At 37.3% G+C, this 21,486-nt stretch overlaps 1 protein-coding gene across 1 annotated transcript; it reads left to right on the top strand.

Annotated features, from left to right (window-relative positions):
- The first annotated feature begins 2,454 nt into the window (after positions 1–2,454).
- LOC125226522 lies at positions 2,455–21,404 on the top strand. Its single transcript, XM_048130508.1, has 9 exons — positions 2,455–2,582; positions 6,250–6,360; positions 6,996–8,014; positions 8,430–8,588; positions 12,146–12,257; positions 17,022–17,203; positions 17,771–17,856; positions 19,527–19,694; positions 20,347–21,404. Exons 2-9 carry the CDS (start codon positions 6,250–6,252, stop codon positions 20,553–20,555), a joined length of 2,046 nt encoding a protein of 681 aa, XP_047986465.1. The 5' UTR covers positions 2,455–2,582; the 3' UTR covers positions 20,556–21,404.
- Positions 21,405–21,486: the final 82 nt, after the last annotated feature.

The raw sequence follows: 21,486 nt of genomic DNA, 5'->3' as shown, positions 1-21,486 counted from the left end.
AGTTTGGGTTAGTTTAACATAGGATTGTTTATGAAATAAAACTATGGAAACGGATTAAATCGCGTATAATGAATTTAAAATACATCCCGACGTTTCGAACTCTTTACAGCAGTGTTTTTCAAACTTTATGGTGCCACGGCCCATTATGACTTCTCAAATTTTTTCGCGACCCCCATACCTCGTTTCTAATATTACCTATAACTTAGTGCTGAAAGATGTAATAAAAGTTGTAAATTCGATCAAAGGAAAAGATTTGCAAACTCGACTATTGCGAATAGTATGTGTAGATATGGGTGACATGGGTGTACTTTATCACTTATCACTCAGAGGTGAGATGGCTTTCCAGAGGAAAGGTTTTGACACGCGTTTTGACGGGTTTTGAGCTTAAATCAGAATTATTAATGTTTTTTCAATGTTGTTGCTGATTATGTTACGATATTGAAAGTAGCATATAGAACCCGTATCTTTGACCACTTAAATGTTATGATCGCAAGTCTACAAAGAAAGGGACGAAAACATAAATACAGAAAAAGTTAAAGTTAACGGATTTCTAGTAAAAATTGAGTTGTGGACAACATTTTTACACAGCATGTAGTTTGCGTATGCGTATGCAGTTTGATTATTTCCCTTGCATGGCTAAAATCATTCAAGAAATATCATCAGATGTGGTGGAGAGCATGCAAGGTTTAAAAAACCAACTCCAAAGTTATTTCTCAACTGAAACATTGATTAGTGATGGAAAGTTGGATTAAGATTTTTTTTTTAAGTCCGTTGAGCTGGAGGATCTCAGCGCCTCAGTGAAAGAAGCACCATTTCAATTGATGCGTTTTGGGTTAAAAGAATGGCTGAATATCCACATTTAGTAAAAGAAGTCCTTAAAGTTTTGTACTTCATATTTATGTGAGCTGACCACCCTCTGAGGAGCTGACGTTTCCCACAAATAAACACAATTTATTTATTTATCATAAAATGAGTTGTTTTAAGGTTAACCTCTTAATTTTCAAGAATTTGACTTTTTAAGTTAAAAAAAAAATAACCAGCCTGTTATAAGTTTATCTTAGAGCTGAACTTCGCGACCCCCTTGGATAAATGCCGCGACGAACCCCCCTAAGGCAGGGGGGTCGCTGTTAAAAAATAATTAACCAATTAATCTACACAAAATTGACAAAGAAACAAACTGCAAATGAAAAACACTGCTTTTTTAACAGAGTAATGGTAAATTTTTTGAATATTGTATAACTGGCTTTATTAATAGTGTGTGAACCTGCCTTAGAAATCTATATTATTTGTGGTCATGGTTCGTTAATATTTCTTGTAAGTGGGTAGCTTTTGCACATTTTAATTTTTCCTCAGTCACCCGTTGACCACGAACGCTGTAAAGAGTTCGAAACGTCGGGATGTATTTTAAATTCATTATACGCGATTTAATCCGTTTCCATAGTTTTATTTCATGAGTAACTATCGCGGTAACCGAAGACAATATTATAGGATTGTTTCTTGTAATTTTTGGTTTCGTTAATTGTTCCTTGTCCATCATAGGAGGTACGCAGTTTTCCGGGTCCAGTTATGAACACTCGCAAAATAACACTATTTCATTACATCTTTGGAGTAACAAACTAGTTTGTTTTATACCTTATCTCATGGTTAATGCAGTAAGTAAAACTCATTCAAGTTTACACCGAGTATTTTTTTTATTATAAAGGCTTACTTTGCTATTCGAAAGCAGATAACAAAATTGCATTTTATCCACGAGAGTGCAAAGTACTTACATACAAATTTTAACTTGATGTCTTAAGCTGGCTGGTAGAATTTACCTATAAATGTGCTATAAATGATGATTTTGAATCATAAATATTGAATAAATTGATAGATTTAATTTGATGTTTTATAGTTAGTATTTTGTTCGTGTTGGTGTGGTGAAAAATTTTGTGTTTCACTCGGTGGCAGTTTGTTTAACCTTCGTGCCTTGAAACCCTCGCAACGCTCAAGATTCCACTTTTTCCAATATTGGAATCTTTCGCTTGCTCGGGTATCAATATTGGCACGTGCGGTTAAACAACTACTTTGCCCCCTTGTAAAACAAATAACTATTATGCATGAACTCAACTCTCTTAGCAACATTACTAAGAATTCGTCTTGATATTTATTTCAGTAAACTGATGACTTTTATCTTGCCGCCAAACCCTTCAGAAATAACCGAATTAAATGAAACTTCAAAATTAAGCAGCTCTATGACTTGTTTATGGTACAAGCCGTCAGTTTTTAGAAACTAATTTTAGATACTTATTTTTACGGATTTGTGTTTTTTTTGTCCAAAATGGCATCACCATCCATTATAGGGTATTTTACATTATACCTCTTCGTTTACGTTAATGTATGCTCACCAAATAGGTGCCAAAAAGAGTTGTTTGCTCTCAAACAGGTGCCAATCTGTAGTGGAGCCAGCAATGGTATCGCACATGCATTGCGCTTGCGGACCGTAGACGCGTCGGTAGTGCTCCCGACTTGTACATGTGTGTGAGCTTTACTTCATTTTTTTTTTAATTTTTGTTACTGAGTTGGACTAAGGAGTTTGGAGGAGGGTAAGTAGAATTCATCAATATTTATTTAAAGTCTATCAAGCTAACTTTGTCAGTAAAAATCACTGTGGGCGCACTGCTCTCACATAGTTAGAATATTTTAAATTCGCGCCATTTTTATTGACTCATCAATTTGTCATATAATTTAATTAATTTACTCTCACTTTTTGAAAAAAGTTTTGCGATGTTTTGATAATTAGCAGTCAATGTTTTCATTTCGGATATAAAGTGTAATTTGTTCTTTTACGTATATCAGATTTACAGTTTCTAATCATAACTTTGTAAGCTACATAATAGAAGTACAGTTCCAATCTAAGAAGGAAATCATGCAATTTGGCCTGCTACTACGTAGGGTCTGATTGGCCTCAATACCAGTATGGTTGACCCCTAGCCCCTAGGAAACAAACTATTGATACTGGATTGGAAATATAGGAATGGAGTCGATTGGCATCAAAAATAGCATGTGAAAAATAAACGTAAATACAAATTGTATGGGATAGTTTTTCCGATTTGTGGTTTTCCTAGCTGGAAATTCTTTAAATGATTATATTATATACCTGTCAGGCTTATGATCCTGAATGGGAATGGGATCGAGTAGCATAAAAAACCCTTTGACCCTTTCATCGCACCCTGTATGATGTATCCCGAAACCTTAAAAGCCGGTTGGAGACTAGCAAGTTTTTTTTTTCATGTCAATCGATCTCATTCTTATCATCAAGAGCTTGTAGAATGAAACCGAAAAATCATACTGTTCCCTTACAATTAGCGTGAAAAAGAAAACTTTTATTTAATGTATTTTTTTTTACTAATCGATTACATTCCTATGTATCAATAATTTCTCTTACTAACAATAAAAGAAAACTCTGTCCAAATTTTAATGAGATGAAAGGCATACGAGCAGATGGTGAACGATCATCGCCGACCATGGACACCCGAAACAGCAAAACAACAGAACGGTTATAATTAAGAGTGTTGTCGGCCTTTGTAACGGCAATAGGGTTTCTTTTTGAAAGTTTAAGCTCTTATGGTAGGTAGTATTAGACCTGATTTAGACGGCGTGCGAACTCGCATGCGATTTTAGTTAGATTGCGGGCTGTTGAGGGACTTGAGGGCACATACAATTTTGCACAGCCGTCAAATACCGCAATGTAATAAAACTCGTATGCGAGTTCTCGTACCGTCTAAATGGGCCCTAAATTCTGGAGATACAGGCGATAGTTCATTCCATATAAAATAGTTCTCTGTGCATTTACAATGAAAAAAAAAACATCTTTATATCACTCCCAACAGTTGCGTAACACATTTTGGGACCAATAATACTTTACGATGGCATTAACTCGCGAGGGCGTCGTCATGGGATCATCGGATCACGATGGCACCTACAGTAACAACATCCAATATGTGTTGCCTTCCTACCTAATTGTAATTTTAATTAATAAGGGCTATACTAGATTTACCCTCGCTTAAGGGCTGTAGTAGGACGATGATCGAATGGATCGAAACTTTCCATAAATTTAAATTCCCTTTATTTTTCGTGAACGTTTCGTGAATTTTTTAAGAAATTTAAGATTTTTTTGGAAACTTTCCGCAACTTATTATATGCTCTAAGGTAGGTACCTCTTACTTCAAGTTCTTTGTACTTTTTTGAATCTACTGCAAACAACAGATTGCCAATATAACTAGTTGAGTATTATTTACGTAATACTTTGAACAAACCCATTCGCTCAAGTTAAGTTTTATTTAGCGTGAAATTACCGACTTTTACTAGAAAATTGTACATTTGATGTTAATGGCATTTGTCAATGTTCAAAATCAACAAATCAATTATTGGTTAAGCACTCAACTTTGTAGTCTTGACCTTTAACTTCATGATTATGAACATATTTTTTAATTACACAAAGTCGCTTTTAGCATGTTCGAACTATAGTTTAGTAGTGGAGAGTGTGTAATAGGTACCAATCACTAATTTTAATATAAATCTTGGATAACGTAAATAGGTAGGTACATATAATTAGATAATTTTTGGTTGTCACTCTTGTCACCGAACTGAGAATGGCTAGGATCTCATTTTGATAAATGAATGCTACAATTCGACAAACCGTGATTTTTACAACATCAACGGATCAACAAGAAACTTTAGTCTTCGTATATCGAATAAAGCCCCATCCTAAACTTGGTTACCTAGTAGAACTTACGATACCTAATTAGTTGATCGCAATGAATTCATATTTTTATTAAGTAATTAATGTAGTTGATACTACAGTATTCAACACCAGACATTTATTGGAATCGCAAACACATAAATCCCACTATCCGGGCGCCAGCCGCAATGAGACTTGCTCTCTATTCAAACAGTTGACAAATCGGTAAAAATGACGATTGCACCCAATTTTCTCTCTGGTCACTTGTTTGCACTTTCACGGGTGCTAGTTTAAAAACGTTGACCTGGTCAGATGTGTGCTCTGCTCATCTCGCTGGTCGCTACAGGTTACGGAGGCTTCTATTTGCTCTACTGGAGTATTAAAAGTGTGTCGCAGTCGCAAACATACCGTGTTTGCATGTGTTTAAGTTCGAAGCTACTCAGACACATGGAGGAATTGATGACAGTTCTTATTCTCCGTGAAATTTTGATAACAATTTACTAGAAACTAGGATTCTGATTTTGATTCGTATATTAATGCGGTATTTGATTCGGAATTATTCGTCATGCGAAATAATATGTGTAAAATTAGCTCGCTTTAGTTGTCAAAGTGGACCTCAGGTTCCCATGAGCCGTAGCAAATGCCGGAATAACGCAAGGAGGATGATGATGTAACTCGCACTGATAGGCGTGCTCTCTGATCTCTCTTGATCTGTTTCAGAGACTTGGATTTATACATGTACTACATGTATGTAGCACTTTTCTACAACTAAAGTATTTGATCCAGAATAGAATAACTTTCAGAACGCTTATTTTAAGTTACGTAATTGAGGGGGACAATTCTTACTTAGGCCAGGCCAGGACCAGGAGTAATACAGTCTGAAGTATTTAATGTAATTTAAGTATCTACTTTACTCATACGTAGCTTTGCCAAATGCGTGGAAATTACCGACGGCATAAGTATAATTGTTATAATAGCGGTAATAACATCATGAGTTTTAAAAAACGCCCGTACGTGACTAGTTTCAAGTTTAATTATGAGCAGTAAAGTAACGGAGAGTGGTATTTAGATATGAATGCTGTACTTACTTACCTATTACTGTGTTTTGGAATTGTTTCCGCCTATTCTATGTATATTTGTAATATTTATTGATTAGAGCATAGGTAAAAACCACGACAGAAAACCATAGCCGTACGGAGCACCTTACTAGACTACTTATTGTTTGTTAGCTGTGACTCTTCATTCTTGTTTTAATTTACTGCCACTTGTTTCAAATTTCCCATTTTTCGCAGTTGTATTGTGCAAATTTTTACAGTACTTTGCCTACATTATAACCATTGACATAGTTGCGTAGTGTACATATCGCACTTGTGAGGTAATATAGCACCATAATGTAGCTGCAAACGTGAATGGCGAATTTATCAATGAATTAATTCATAATTTCTCCATGCAATTTTCAAGCTCACTACCTACCTACTGTGAAACGAATTATTTTCTATCAATTAACGTGTATGGTTTGCAATCCGCAGATGTGCGACTGGTTGTCACGCGAGGAGTGGTGCGACGTCAGCCTGCTGTGCGGCGGCCGCGCGTTCGGCGCCCACCGCGCTGTGCTTGCTAGCGTCAGCTGCTTCCTCAGGGTATATCAGTCTTTCTTAACATAACATTGGGTTGTGATTATTTAGTAATTGTGTTTGAAACGCTTGTCATGTAGGTATGTTGTAGCTGTAAAGGTATTCATGTAGGATAAAAGACTACGAGTGCCGTGACATGTTGTTATCGGATTCGCGTGGAGGAGGAACATTTTTACCTAACCCTTACTTAGGTAACATACTTACATATATTATATGTTTCGTATTTAGGAAAATGTAAAAAAAACCCTGTTTGAGGACTAAAATAAAAGCTTGTTTGTTTGTTTCGCCTATTTGACAATGCCTTTCTAAAAGCAAAATTTGCATCTTTGAAGACTTTCATGCAGAACGACACTTTTTTGGCGTAATTGTTTTATTCAAAAACTTATTGAACAATGCCTGCCGGCGTATCATGCTGCCAATTTTATCACTTATCCACGTGGATAAGACATCTGTCACTCTCACACTGACATACTTGCTAAAGCGTGTCGGATGCTTTATCCACGTGGATAAGTGATAAAATTGGCAGCATGATACGCCGGCTGAATAGGCCCTAAAGGCTTAAAACACCTCATAATAAAGCAAACGCTACCGCTACTTTGCTCAGTATTCATTAAAACTAATTAGCATTCATTTTCTTTCAGCGGATCCTGCTTTCTTGTCCTATAGAAGACGCGCCGACGTTAATTGTCTTGCCCGACTTCGACCTAGAAGCCTTGTCGGCGGTCCTTTATTATATTTACAACGGCGAAGTCACAATGTCGATACAAAAGGTCGATAAATTTTTAGACATCGTGAAAGCCATGCAAATTTTCGTCGACCGGCAGTATTTGACGCGACTCTCTATTAATATTGACATTGAATATAATTTACACAAACCGGAAGCAAATGATGCTAGTGCATTTATCTTACGCTCAGATAATGATAGTAATTCATCACTAGTCGCTTTTAGGAAAATGTATCAACATACGGTTTCACGCAGTACAAAAGATGCTACAGATTATGAACAGATTATACAAGCGTCTCTGAATTGGAATGAACAGTTTAAGCCCGTTTTGGGAAATCTGCAATCGTCGCATGAAGACCGACAAAGAGACTATTTTCTACGTGATTCATTTATGGAGACATATCCTCGAAACCGTAACGCTAACGGTCGGGCAGCGGGCGTGCCAGCAATACCAAACACAAGCTATCGCTCCCCGACATCTCTGTTCTTGACGAATGCAAATCTGAATGGATCTCTTAGCCCTGACATGTTGAATATGCCATCCGATAATAATGCAACTAGTCAGCCTCATAATTTAAGACTAACAAGTAAACCGCAGGATAATGTGGCTATAACATGGCTGCAAAGAAAAATGTCTAATTTAAATAACCTTTTGATAGATAAGCCAGGATCTTTAATCTCTATGGATACGTTGCGAAATAATTCTAGACATAAGTCGTATTTAGACTTAAGTATATTACAGAAAGCTCATACAGCTATGCCGACATCAGTTGCCAAAAATAATGTGACTAAGACAGATAATTGCACGCAGATAAAAATTGAGAAAAGTAACATACAACATAAGGCGGCGATCTTAAATAAAGCGCTGGATAGTCCCTGGTGTCCTCGATTACCTAACAGCTTCAGACCATTCGAAGAAAAGGACCCAGTAATATTGTAAGTTATATTTTTTACTCAAAATTTTGTTATCTTAGATTACTCAAACCTTCAAACATTCAAGAAAAGTGCGTATTTAAGTACATCTACCGCACCCATCTTAAACGCGCCTCCAATCCTTCTGGTGTTTCGGGTGTCCATGGGCGGCAGCGATCGCTTACCGTCATGCGACCTGTCTAGTCGTTTGCCTCTTATCGAATGAAAAGAAAACTCATACATACCTACTTATAAATTGTTTTCATTTAATTTTAGTAACTACATTAGTAACTAAACATAATTGCAGATATTAAGAAAAACCTTAGACATATTTTAATTAATAAACTTTATTGAGGCATAATATAAATTCCTATAAACTCTTCTTTTTTTTGAGAGAAAACTAATATGAATCTATAAAACCTTGCGTTTAATGTTTCAGCATTTACCAAATGATAGTAATAATAACGTATATATCATACCTACCACGCTCAAGGATGACCGTTTGGAGAGCCCGTCTGACCTTTGTAATCGTGACCATTTTATACCGAAGACAATTTCGTCGCTCGAAGAAAGCAAACATCCGGATAGTCATACTCAGGTACGTTTTTGTACTTTAAATGGTAATTGGTAACATCTAACGTACAAAAATAAAATGTCAGAAGACGCCTACGTCTAAAACAACAGCAACTATACGCCAGTAAGTGAAATGCTATTCTGAATCCAATACCAATTATTGATTATTATCAGGGAGCGTACTTTTCATGCCGATGACATTAATCTGACGTCACGCTCCGTATAGGGTGATCCCAAATAGTTTTATTGTAAATTATTAATCATTAGTCGTCAATCATTTTAATCGTGTACAAATTACTTCAAATACAGTAGTCCATTTACATGTGGCATAAATAATACCTACTTGAAATGTGAAACGTGAATAAAATTATTTGATTTGTTTTTATAAATAAATTTAATTAAATAGCATTTAAGCGCAAATTGAGAAACCTTTTGTTAGATAACCCTCTGTACTCTGTAAATGAGTACATGGAATTGAATTTGTGATAGCATGCATTTGATTACACTGACTTCGGATTTTATTTCATTTGTTAATTTTATTGTGCTTTGTGTATTTCATTTCTGATTTTATTTCATTTGTTAATTTTATTGTGCTTTGTGTATTTCTCTTTGTAAATGACGATCCTTATTGGGAGAAACTATTCATTTTATTATTTTCAATTCATAATGTAATTTTTGACGATCATGATGAGAAGATAAACATAACTTTGGCATGTAACAAATTTATAGTGTAATTTTTATCATGAAATAAAGAAATCTAATCTAAATCTTGATAACAACACATTACAATAAAGACGTAGAAAAGAGAATTTCTCTCTAACGTAAAGCACACCATCCTTCTTGCATTCATTACCATGCAAAGAAATTCATAACTTAAAATGATTGATGACTAATGATTTATAATTAACAATAAAACAATTTGTGATCACCCTATATGGAGCGTGACGTCAAATTGATGTCATCGGCATGAAAAGTACGCTCCCTGATTATTATTGATGATATGATTATATTGATTACTAGCTTTTACCCGCGGCTTCGCCCGCGTAATAAAAGTATTCTTATTGAAACGTTTACAAAAAATAAGATTTTCATTTGGATTCGTAGGTTTCTTTGTAGGTAAGCGGGGCAATTCTCGACTGGGGGGCCATTGTAACTGATCTATTTGCTGTACGGTCAGCCAAGAAAGTGGTTTACCACTTTTCGACTCTATTGATCGAAAAGTGGTAAACCACTTTTTTGGCTGACTGTACCTTACACATATTACTATTGTTTTAAAAGAAATTCTTGCAATTATTGTAGAATTGTTACACAGCGACCACAGCGTAGGTAGTAGGTACGAATATATTATGTTTGTATTTTACCTATATAAATATTTATACTGGGGAAACTTCATACAACCCACATAACCAGTATCTCGACGCTATGGTCGGTAGGGTAAAAAGTACTTCCTTGCATTACCGCTTACAATTTTTTCCATTTTGCTTATAGGTACTTATTGCAAACGTAAACATATAAAAAATAAAACCGCCTTCAAAAAAAGCGTGTTACAAAACACGGAGAAACTAAAAAGCCAAAAATAATAAACCTTCGAATTCAGATTTCTTGTCGGATTGCAATAATCTAAACATCCAAATTATAAACAAATCAATTATTTTTGGAGTCGGGGCCAGCCTGCGTATGGTTGGGTGGGGCAAACAGGAAATAGCAAGGCGACGAACAGGTCTGGTACCGACTACAAAAATAATTGATTTTTTTATAATTTGGATGTTTAGATTATTGCAATCCGATAAGAAATCTGAATTCGAAGGTTTATTATTTTTGGCTTTTTAGTTTCTCCGTGTTTTGTAACACGCTTTTTTTGAAGGCGGTTTTATTTTTTATATGTTTACGTTTGCAATAAGTACCTATAAGCAAAATGGAAAAAATTGTAAGCGGTAATGCAAGGAAGTACTTTTTACCCTACCGACCATAGCGTCGAGATACTGGTTATGTGGGTTGTATGAAGTTTCCCCAGTATAAATATTTATATAGGTAAAATACAAACATATTCGTACCTACTACCTACGCTGTGGTCGCTGTGTAACAATTCTACAATAATTGCAAGAATTTCTTTTAAAACAATAGTAATATGTGTAAGGTACAGTCAGCCAAAAAAGTGGTTTACCACTTTTCGATCAATAGAGTCGAAAAGTGGTAAACCACTTTCTTGGCTGACCGTACAGCAAATAGATCAGTTACAATGGCCCCCCAGTCGAGAATTGCCCCGCTTACCTACAAAGAAACCTACGGATCCAAATGAAAATCTTATTTTTTGTAAACGTTTCAATAAGAATACTTTTATTACGCGGGCGAAGCCGCGGGTAAAAGCTAGTTATATATAAATAAATAAATAAATATTGGGGACACCTTACACAGATCAACTTAGCCCCAAACTAAGCAAAGCTTGTACTATGGATGCTAAGCGACGATATACATACTTAAATAGATAAATACATATTTGTATACATAGAAAACATCCATGACTCAGGAACAAATATCTGTGCTCATCACACAAATAAATGCCCTTACCAGGATTCGAACCCAGGACCGCGGCTTAGCAGACAGGGTCACTACCGACTGAGCCAGACCGGTCGTCAAATATTCATATAATATATCGTTGTCTGAGTACCCACAACACAAGCCTTCTTGAGCTTACCGTGGGCCCTCAGTCAATCTGATGTGTAAGAATGTCCTATAATATTTATTTTAAATGTAATGGTTATGTAAAAGCGGCATACATTTCTGATCATTGCTCAATTTTTCGGCCTAATAATCTAAAGCTCATTAAGATGCTTGCCATTGTTCTTACTTAGTCTGATAATGATACACCCCTTTGTATCATGTAAAACGAAAAACCGAACGACAAAAATTAGGTAACTGAGAAATACGGATAGTGAAAGAATCACATGGGTTGATTCAGTTAGGAGATCGAACTAGTTTCAGTTCTATCTCAGAGATGGCAGGGGGCGCCTTAGCCTTCGGTAATCGTGTCATATGACGCGCAGGCTAAGTATATACTTGAAAATTTCGACCCTTGCCGCCGTGACCGAATGGCCGAGTGGTTTGAGGCATTCGTCGCGATAACGGAGGACGCTGGTTCGAATCCAGCTTTGGACACTTGGAGGCCTTGGTCATTTTTTCTTTGTATATGACATTTATTTCAGTTTATAGTTAAAATAGTGGTGTGTCTACTAAAAAATACAAGTTAAATTATTTTCTATGAGGATAATTTAATTTGTTCTAAGAATTAGTGAAAGAATGTTTGGAAAAGCAGTCTTTATTTTTTAATGAGAGCTCTTTAAAGTAAGCTCCTTCTTCTTCTGGTGCCATGTCCATCTAATGGGCGTCGGCGGTCAGCATGGCATTAAGCTTTCTGGTCTTTGCCAACATCTTGAGGGTGGCTGCGTCTTTCGTATGCGTCCAGTCTTTAATGTTATCTATCCATTTATATCTAGGTCTACCTCTCCCTCTTCTTCCCTTGAATTCTCCTTCGATAATTGTCTGTAATAAGTTGTATTTCTTGTTTCTGTATATGTGACCCAGGTATGCTGTTTTTCGTCTCTTAATGATGTTGAGTATTTCTGGAGACTTCTTCATTCTACGCAAAACTTCTTCGGTAGAGCCACATCTCGAAGGCAGCAAGTCTATCTGTTGTGTAAAGTAAGCTAAGGACTGAAATATAAGCTCTCAATACTCAATACTCAATACTCAAATCTTTATTGCAAATAAGGACAAATCCATGCAGTAGTGGATACACAGTATCAATAGAATCTTAAGCTAAACTAAACCAAATAGGTATGTAGGAATATTCATCTCAAAAAGGTATTAATAAAATTCACATTATAACATTAAACAATTCATAGTGTAAAATTTAAAACGATGCGATAAAATGATGAATAAGAATAAAAATTAGAACATAGATATGATAAAATTACAATACAAAAATTGATACAATTTGTCACATTAATTCAATTCAATAGTTTAAAACAATAAAAATTAAAATAAAATTATCTATGTCAATCAAATATTTTGCCAAAGTATTCGTCCAAGTTATAGTAAGGTCTATCCATTAAATATGTCTTCAAATTGTTACTGAACTCTTTAACATTAGTGGAATCTTTAATTTTCATGTCAAGATAATTATATATTTTAATTGCGATATGATTGATGCTTTTCTTATAATATGCAAAACGTGATTCGGGTAGCATAAGATCTAAATTACGACGAAGCGGATATCTTTCACATTATTTTTTGAATTGGTATGATCCTATATTTTTGTGGACAAATAAGCAGATTTGGTATATATACAATGCGGTTACTGTGAGTATGTTATTTTTTATAAAAAGATCCCTATGCGTTTCAGGGAAATAACCTTCAATGAAGCGTATACATTTTTTTTGCATTAGTAAAATTTTATTTGCATTTGTACTGCTGCCCCACACTTCGATACCATACCTGATTATACTCTCTACATATGAGTAATATATAGTTTTCAGAGTTTGTTTATCGCAAATTTTAGCCATCGATTTTAGTGAATAACATGCACTTCCTAGTCGTTTTACAATATAATTTATATGGTCATGCCATCTTAAATGTTGGTCTAGTTCGATACCAAGAAAACGGATTGTATCCGATTTAGCAAAAGGCAGATTGAGAGAACAGTCCATTGAGTTGAATGCGCGTTTAAATATCATGTAGCAGCACTTATCATTATTGAGCGACAGACCATTTGCGGAGAACCATTCTGAGAGATTCTCCCATCCGCGGGTGGTTATATTCTGCAGGTCTTTGTGAGTCTCTGCACCCAGAATCAGACTGGTGTCGTCAGCATACATGTAGGGTGTTCCATTGGAGATATTTTCAGGAAGATCATTAATAAATATCATTATATTATTCATTAATAGTAGCGGTCCCAGAACTGATCCTTGCGGAACACCACGTTTTATTATGATCAGATTTATATATATTGTTACTCTCTGTTTGGCTTGAGCACTTAACCCTATCCCTAACCCTATCCCTAACCCTATCCCTATCCCTATCCCTATCCCTATCCCTATCCCTATCCCTATCCCTATCCCTATCCCTATCCCTATCCCTATCCCTATCCCTATCCCTATCCCTATCCCTATCCCTATCCCTATCCCTATCCCTATCCCTATCCCTATTCCCTATCCCTATCCCTATCCCTATCCCTATCCCTATCCCAATCCCAATCCCAATCCCAATCCCAATCCCAATCCCAATCCCAATCCCAATCCCAATCCCAATCCCAAGCCCAATCCCAATCCCAATCCCAATCCCAATCCCAATCCCAATCCCAATCCCAATCCCAATCCCAATCCCAATCCCAATCCCAATCCCAATCCCAATCCCAATCCCTATCCCTATCCCTATCCCAATCCCAATCCCAATCCCAATCCCTATCCCTATCCCTATCCCTATCCCTATCCCTATCCCTATCCCTATCCCTATCCCTAACCCTATCCCTATCCCTATCCCTATCCCAATCCCAATCCCAATCCCAATCCCAATCCCAATCCCAATCCCAATCCCAATCCCAATCCCAATCCCAATCCCAATCCCAATCCCAATCCCAATCCCAATCCCAATCCCAATCCCAATCCCAATCCCAAGCCCAATCCCAATCCCAATCCCAATCCCAATCCCAATCCCAATCCCAATCCCAATCCCAATCCCAATCCCAATCCCAATCCCAATCCCAATCCCTATCCCTATCCCTATCCCTATCCCTATCCCTATCCCTATCCCTATCCCTATCCCTATCCCTATCCTATCCCTATCCCTATCCCTATCCCTATCCCTATCCCTATCCCTATCCCTATCCCTATCCCTATCCCTATCCCTATCCCTATCCCTATCCCTATCCCTATCCCTATCCCTATCCTATCCCTATCCCTATCCCTATCCCTATCCCTATCCCTATCCTATCCCTATCCCTATCCCTATCCCTATCCCTATCCCTATCCCTATCCCTATCCCTATCCCTATCCCTATCCTATCCCTATCCCTATCCCTATCCCTATCCCTATCCCTATCCCTATCCCTATCCCTATCCCTATCCCTATCCCTATCCTATCCCTATCCCTATCCCTATCCCTATCCCTATCCCTATCCCTATCCCTATCCCTATCCCTATCCCTATCCCTATCCCTATCCCTATCCCTATCCCTATCCCTATCCCTATCCCTATCCCTATCCCTATCCCTATCCCTATCCCTATCCCTATCCCTATCCCTATCCCTATCCCTATCCCTATCCCTATCCCTATCCCTATCCCTATCCCTATCCCTATCCCTATCCCTATCCCTATCCCTATCCCTATCCCTATCCCTATCCCTATCCCTATCCCTATCCCTATCCCTATCCCTATCCCTATCCCTATCCCTATCCCTATCCCTATCCCTATCCCTATCCCTATCCCTATCCCTATCCCTATCCCTATCCCTATCCCTAACCCTAACCCTAACCCTAACCCTAACCCTATCCCGTTCCTGTCCCTGTACCTGTCCCTGTCCCTGTCAAATTATCATGCTAGGAGGTGAACTTTGAAAAATCCTTTCTTAGTGGTCCTCTAAGGAACTTCCGTGTCAATTTGAAATCTCTTGAACCAGAAGTAAAGATAAAAACTAAACTACTATACTAAACTAGTATAGACTTATGGCTATTTTGGATTATGTTATATTTTATTTAAGTAAGTACCATATTTTATTTTATTCTATAACTTATTAACAAAATTAACATAAAAAGTACATATTAGTAGTTAACTTAAGACAAATAAAATACAATTAAATTAAAAACTAATCTAAATTAAACTAAGTCAACTTAATAATTATAAAGATATATACATAATATACATATATGCAACTAATGGCTATTTTGGATATTTTAACCCCATTGCACAACAACAGGGGAGAAAATTTCTTTTCCACCTCATTAGATTTTAAAATCGTTGTACCTATTTATCGTGTTCAGCGACCCGATAAACCATAAAAACGATACCCATATTGTGTTTTTGACTTTACCCCTTTTCACCCCTTTAGGGGTAAAATTTTCAAAAAACCTGAAAAATGTATTTAGTCATATGTCTTTAGGAATCCTCCTATGAAGTTTCGAATAAAATAGTCAAACTAATCTTGTTTCCCCATACAAACTTTGAACCCCCATTTCACCCTTTTAAGAGGAGAATTTTGAAAAATCCTTTCTTAGTGCTTCTCTACGCCATATAAGGAACCTATGTTTCGGCTGTGTGTTGATATATTATGTCAGTTAGTCAGGCAGTCAGTTTCTTCTTTTATATATTTTTTGATATTTAAACCCCATTGCACTACAACAGGGGAGAAGGTATTTCACTTCCGCTTCGTTAGATTTTAAAAACGTTGTATTTATCGTGATCAGCGACCCAATAAACCGTAAAAACGATACCCATATTAGTTTTTGGACTTTATCACCCCCTTTTCACCCTTTCAGGGGTTAGATTTCAAAAAACCTGAAACACGTCTTTAGTCATATGTTTTTAGGATCCCTCTTGTGAAGTTTCGAATAAAACAGTGAAACTAACATTGTTTCCCCATACAAACTTTGAACCCCCATTTAACCCCCTTAGGAGACGAATTTTGAAAAATCCTTTCTTAGTGCTCCTCTACACTATATAAGGAACCTACGTGCCAAATTCGACATCTCTAGGACCAGCGGTTTCGGCTGTGCGTTGATATGTCAGTCAGTCAGTCAATATCTTCTTTTATTTATATATTTTTTTGATATTTAAACCCCATTGCACCACAACAGGGGAGAAGGTATTTCACTTCCGCCTCGTTAGATTTTAAAAACGTTGTATTTATCGTGATCAGCGACCCGATAAACTATAAAAACGATACCCATATTGATTTTTTTACTTTATCACCCCCTTTTCACCCTTTTAGGGGTTAAATTTTCAAAAAACCTGAAACACGTATTCAGTCATATGTCGTAAGGAATCTTCCTGTGAAGTTTCGAATAAAATAGTCAAACTAATCTTGTTTCCCCATACAAACTTTGAACCCCCATTTGACCCCCTTAGGAGGTGAATTTTAGGAAATCCTTTCTTAGTGCTCCTCTACACTATATAAGAAACCTACGTGCCAAATTTGAAATCTCTAGGACCAGCGGTTTCGGCTGTGCGTTGATATGTCAGTCAGTCAGTCAGTCAGTCAGTCAGCTTCTTCTTTTATATATTTAGATTATTGATAATCTACATCCTTGTAATTTATCTAAGGATTGTTTTCTCTAGATCAAATTAAGAACCTATCGTAAACAAATGAAATATTGTGTAGGAAATAAAAGTTACGGCTACCAGCGCCCAGCGTCTCCTGATTTAATTATTCTTTTAATGCTTTTCAAAACACAATACTTGTACTTTCAGCAAGAGTCAAACCGAGGCCGCTACGCCTGCAACGAGTGTGGAAAAACCTTCTCTCAGCTGCGGAACTTCAAATACCATATGTCGGTACATCGCGGAACCCGCGAGTTCGCCGCATCTTGTGCCGTGTGTGGCAAGTCTTTTAACGACCGCGGGTACCTCAGTAGCCACATGAAGATACATAGGTAACTATGACTACTCGTAATACCCAAGCTTACGTGAGGTGTGTTGTTTTATGCGCATTGTGCTAAGGTGTGTAGCCTACTAGTGTGCATTTTTATAAAAAGTTCATAAGTAGGTGCGTACACTCCTCCTCAGAGTCTTTCCTGTAGAATAGATATCCCAAAGTTTAGAGAGTCAATAGCTAGGGTTTACGCTGCACCCTTAGTGCGTTTTCAGATTATCCGATCCGATGTCGGATGAAGGACCGATATCACATACATAACAGGCGCCATCTTGGATTTTTTCCATTGAAATCCTTCCGACATCCGATATCGGATCGGATAATGTGAAAACGGACTTACAGGTGGAATAAAAAAAAATATATTTATTTATCAGCTCACAAAGGATTCCAAATTTTACACTAAAATTAACAATTTAATAGGTGAGACAAGATGTTGAAAATCCTTTCTGAGTGGCTGTGGTGCTTTAGACCTGTATTATTCAATACTTGAGTCTTTAAAAAATCTAAAATGTATTTGACACCATACATAGTAAGCTACTATGGTATCTAAATCGTACCTTCTTTTCAGAAATCGCAAGGAGTACAAATGTTCGCAATGCCCGAAATCCTTCAATCAACGAGTCGCCTACAACATGCACGTCCGAATCCACACAGGCTAGTATTTGAATATTAATTTATATTTTTCAAAGGTACTGACTCTATAAAGCACAACAAGCTGATCAATAATAAAAAAACAATGTAATATGCGCCGAATATTGGCTCTAGATTTCACTTGGATCTGTCAGTATCAAAACCACTTTTATGGTTGAAGACACAGAACTCTATTTATATAGAAGAAACAAGTTCATCTATTTGTATAGGGGCCGAGCGTGTCAAATTTTGTACCTACTGAAGTTGTTTCTTGCCTGTAATTTTAAATATGTCTCAGGCTCTTGATTGTTCATAATTTTTGTGTTGTTGCAATTGAATATCACGTAACGAGGCATTTTTTATGTTTTGATTGAGTTCAACTTACAAAAATTGACGCCCGAAAGCTGCAAGCTGCGATTAAAGACGGACAACTCAGTCAGTGGATTTTACTGAGTTCATTTGACACGCTAAGTAGATACGTTTGCTTGATCTATGGTACATATGACATCTGTGGTTGAAGAATTTGTTTTTTTGACACTGGCATATTTGGTCATACCCGACCCAATTCATTCTCGATTCATTTTCTCGGCCGAGATCCGGCTACATAGCACATTTTCCGCGCGAAAAAATTGCCTCGCGATGTGCCTCGCTCTGTGTGGACCCGGCTAATAATATAAGAGTGTAAACTAGGGTTCTAGGACGATATCTATTTAAATTGATATAAAATAAGAATTATTTTCTTTCTCATACTTAGTCCCTTTTCGTAACTATAAGTATTTGACGTATATTACAGTTCGAAAATTATAGATAAGAGAACGCATGCAAGTACTTTGAATGCAACTGCAATCACTAACAGGCCAGTTCGAATGTACACCGAAATCAAAACGATATTCGAAAGATTCGTCATTCAGCAATCGTGCGTTTCGGCCGCGCTAACAGCTGCGGGCAAGTGCGAAAGAAAAGCATGCTATTTGGATGATATTATTTAGATACTCTACGGATATCACTGTAAGTTAGAATTGGCATGTAAGTTAGTCCCAGCCACAGCAGCTAGTTTTTCCTCTGATGCGTTGTACTTTTCCCCTCCCCGCCGCGCCGCCCGACACACTCGGACGAGTTTCACTTTCACCGCGAGCTGCATTGATATAGATAGATGATAAAAAGTTCTGTTTCCAGATAAGCGCCTATGAATTTTGTCATGGTTCATGCATTTTCAGTATCTGTTGGATTTCATTAGATTATGGGCATTTTCAGAATTTGGGTCCCCCTAATTAGCGTAAGTTGTTAACAAAAATTAACTCGCTGTCAGTTTTGTGTGCTATAACGCCACCCTAAGGCGGTTGAGAATTGAGGGAAGGCATGGACAAATTCGCACACATCCAGCAGGCCTCCGTGGCGCAGTTGGAAGCGCGATGGCCCCGGCAAGGCCAAAGGTCGCAGGTTCGAGTCCTGCCGGAGGTGTGAATTTTTCCATTTTTCCATTAATTTAAAAATATGTAATATTCTGCCCTCATAAGGCAATTGGCGGTATCCCAAATAAAATTTTAATGCAAACATATACCTTAAGTTTTCTAAATGACAGTTCCATTTTCAAATGCATTTGATTTTGAGATACCGCTAATTGCTTTATCGGGGCAGTATTAGTCGTTACTCACAAAAACGATAAAACAACATATACCTAATATACATTTCAGGAGTGAAACCCCACGTTTGCCCCACTTGTGGCAAGGCGTTTTCCCGCAAGATGCTTTTGAAGCAACATCAGCGGACGCACTCCGGAGAACGGCCCTACGCCTGCCCACACTGCGATAAGCGCTTTGCTGACCGATCTAACATGACTTTGCATCTTCGGCTTCATACAGGTAATGATCTATCTTTGCTTCTATTCCAATGTAGTGACATGTTGCGGTAGGTATTTCTAGAGTGAATCCCCACGTTTGCCCCACGTGTGGTAAGGCGTTTTCCCGCAAGATGCATCTGAAGCAGCATCAGCGGACGCATTCTAGGGAACGGCCCTACGCCTGCCCGCACTGCTGAAATGCTTTGCTGACCGATCTAACATGACTTTTGTGTGTATGTATTTATTGTTATTAAAATACAGTGACAAACTTATATCTAACATATAATCCCACAAAACTCTGGAACAGAATGAGTTTGTCTGTGGGATCAACAGTCTCTCAATTACATAAACTTAATTAAATTAACTCTTCGGTTTCATACAGGTATTACCGATAATTCCGTAGAGACATGTTGCGGAAGGTATTTTTTGACCCCAAATGTCACTGGCTGTTAAAAATTAGTTCATGTAATCTTCACAAAGTCTAATTTTCCTTAAGCCTTAAGCTTACCCAGTTTTCTTACATCTGACGATGGTTGGGTTGTCCTAACCGAAGAGATTCATAAGCTCCTTTTGAATGTAGGTACCTGAGTTAACGATTACCTATAGGTAAGGGATGAGCATATTGCGTAGCTGCCACATTGAGTTTACTAAAGTTTTGTTTTGGTATTTTGCAGGCGTGAAGCCCTTCAAATGCCCGATGTGTCCAAAATCGTTCACAAAGAAACATCATCTTAAGTCGCACGTCAACTTCCACACGGGGGCCAAGCCATACTCCTGCCCTCGGTGCGGTCTGGCCTTCACGCAGTCTTCAAACATGAGGACCCATATGAAGAGATGTACTGCCCCAGAACCTAATACTGGAAATTCGGAGAATTTGACGTAATCATACAAGGACATGGTTAACCCCTAGTATGCGGCCTGTCAATTTTGATCATTGAAATAGTGACCTTAACATATTAGATTAAAATTCCCACACAACAATAGATTGAAATTCTCACGCACGGATCCGTGTCTAAGCATACGAGGGGTTAATATATTTGTCAAGTGTGTTGAAGCATCATCGGAAGGCAGCCAAGTAGGTACAGGTTGTTAGCGTTAGATCAGGTTAGAAAGTACCTATGTACATAAGGCAATAGGATGTACATAGAGACATACAATATTTTATTTTATTTTGCATATCGAGGGTGCTCAGGGTATTTCTGACAAGGATGACTTAGGAGCCTTGCATCTCAATTTTTTAAATGTGTAGTGTGGAGTCCATTGCATTATGGGCGTGTAAATAAAAATATTTTTGAGAGCAATCACAAATCTAATAGCTAATTATATGTTTTATAGGTTGAATAAAGTTCATAATGAAACCACATTGTTTTAATTTTCTTCCTGCTTTATTATTATTTTATCAGGATTTGGTGTTGTAAAATAATTACCGATCAAGGTGTACAAAATTACAGGCCTTTACAATAGGTAGCGCCCAAGTACCGACGAAGCACAGGGATTACATAAACAGTGTTTAATGCTTCTCACCGATGTTTTTAGATACAATTTGCAATGTATTTTATCCTAATAATAATATTATTTGTTGTGTGAAGTTTTGACGTAACCCGGTTTCTTTATTCATTGATGTTGTGAGGTAAGTAATAATATACAGGCCAATTTGAACCTATGTAAGCTACACTGACAATAGGAATTATACATATAAATTTCTCCTTTCCCGACCCAACCACGTAAGACATGGATGACATCAGCTAGATATCTTACATCAGTGTAACTACATTCGAATTGTCCTGACATTCAAAGTGATTTTATCTAATAAC

Source organism: Leguminivora glycinivorella, chromosome 5 (genome assembly GCF_023078275.1).
Source record: "Leguminivora glycinivorella isolate SPB_JAAS2020 chromosome 5, LegGlyc_1.1, whole genome shotgun sequence".
NCBI lineage: Eukaryota > Metazoa > Arthropoda > Insecta > Lepidoptera > Tortricidae > Leguminivora > Leguminivora glycinivorella.
The sequence above is the reverse complement of the archived record's forward strand: the minus strand, read 5'-3'. Positions and strand labels throughout refer to the sequence as shown.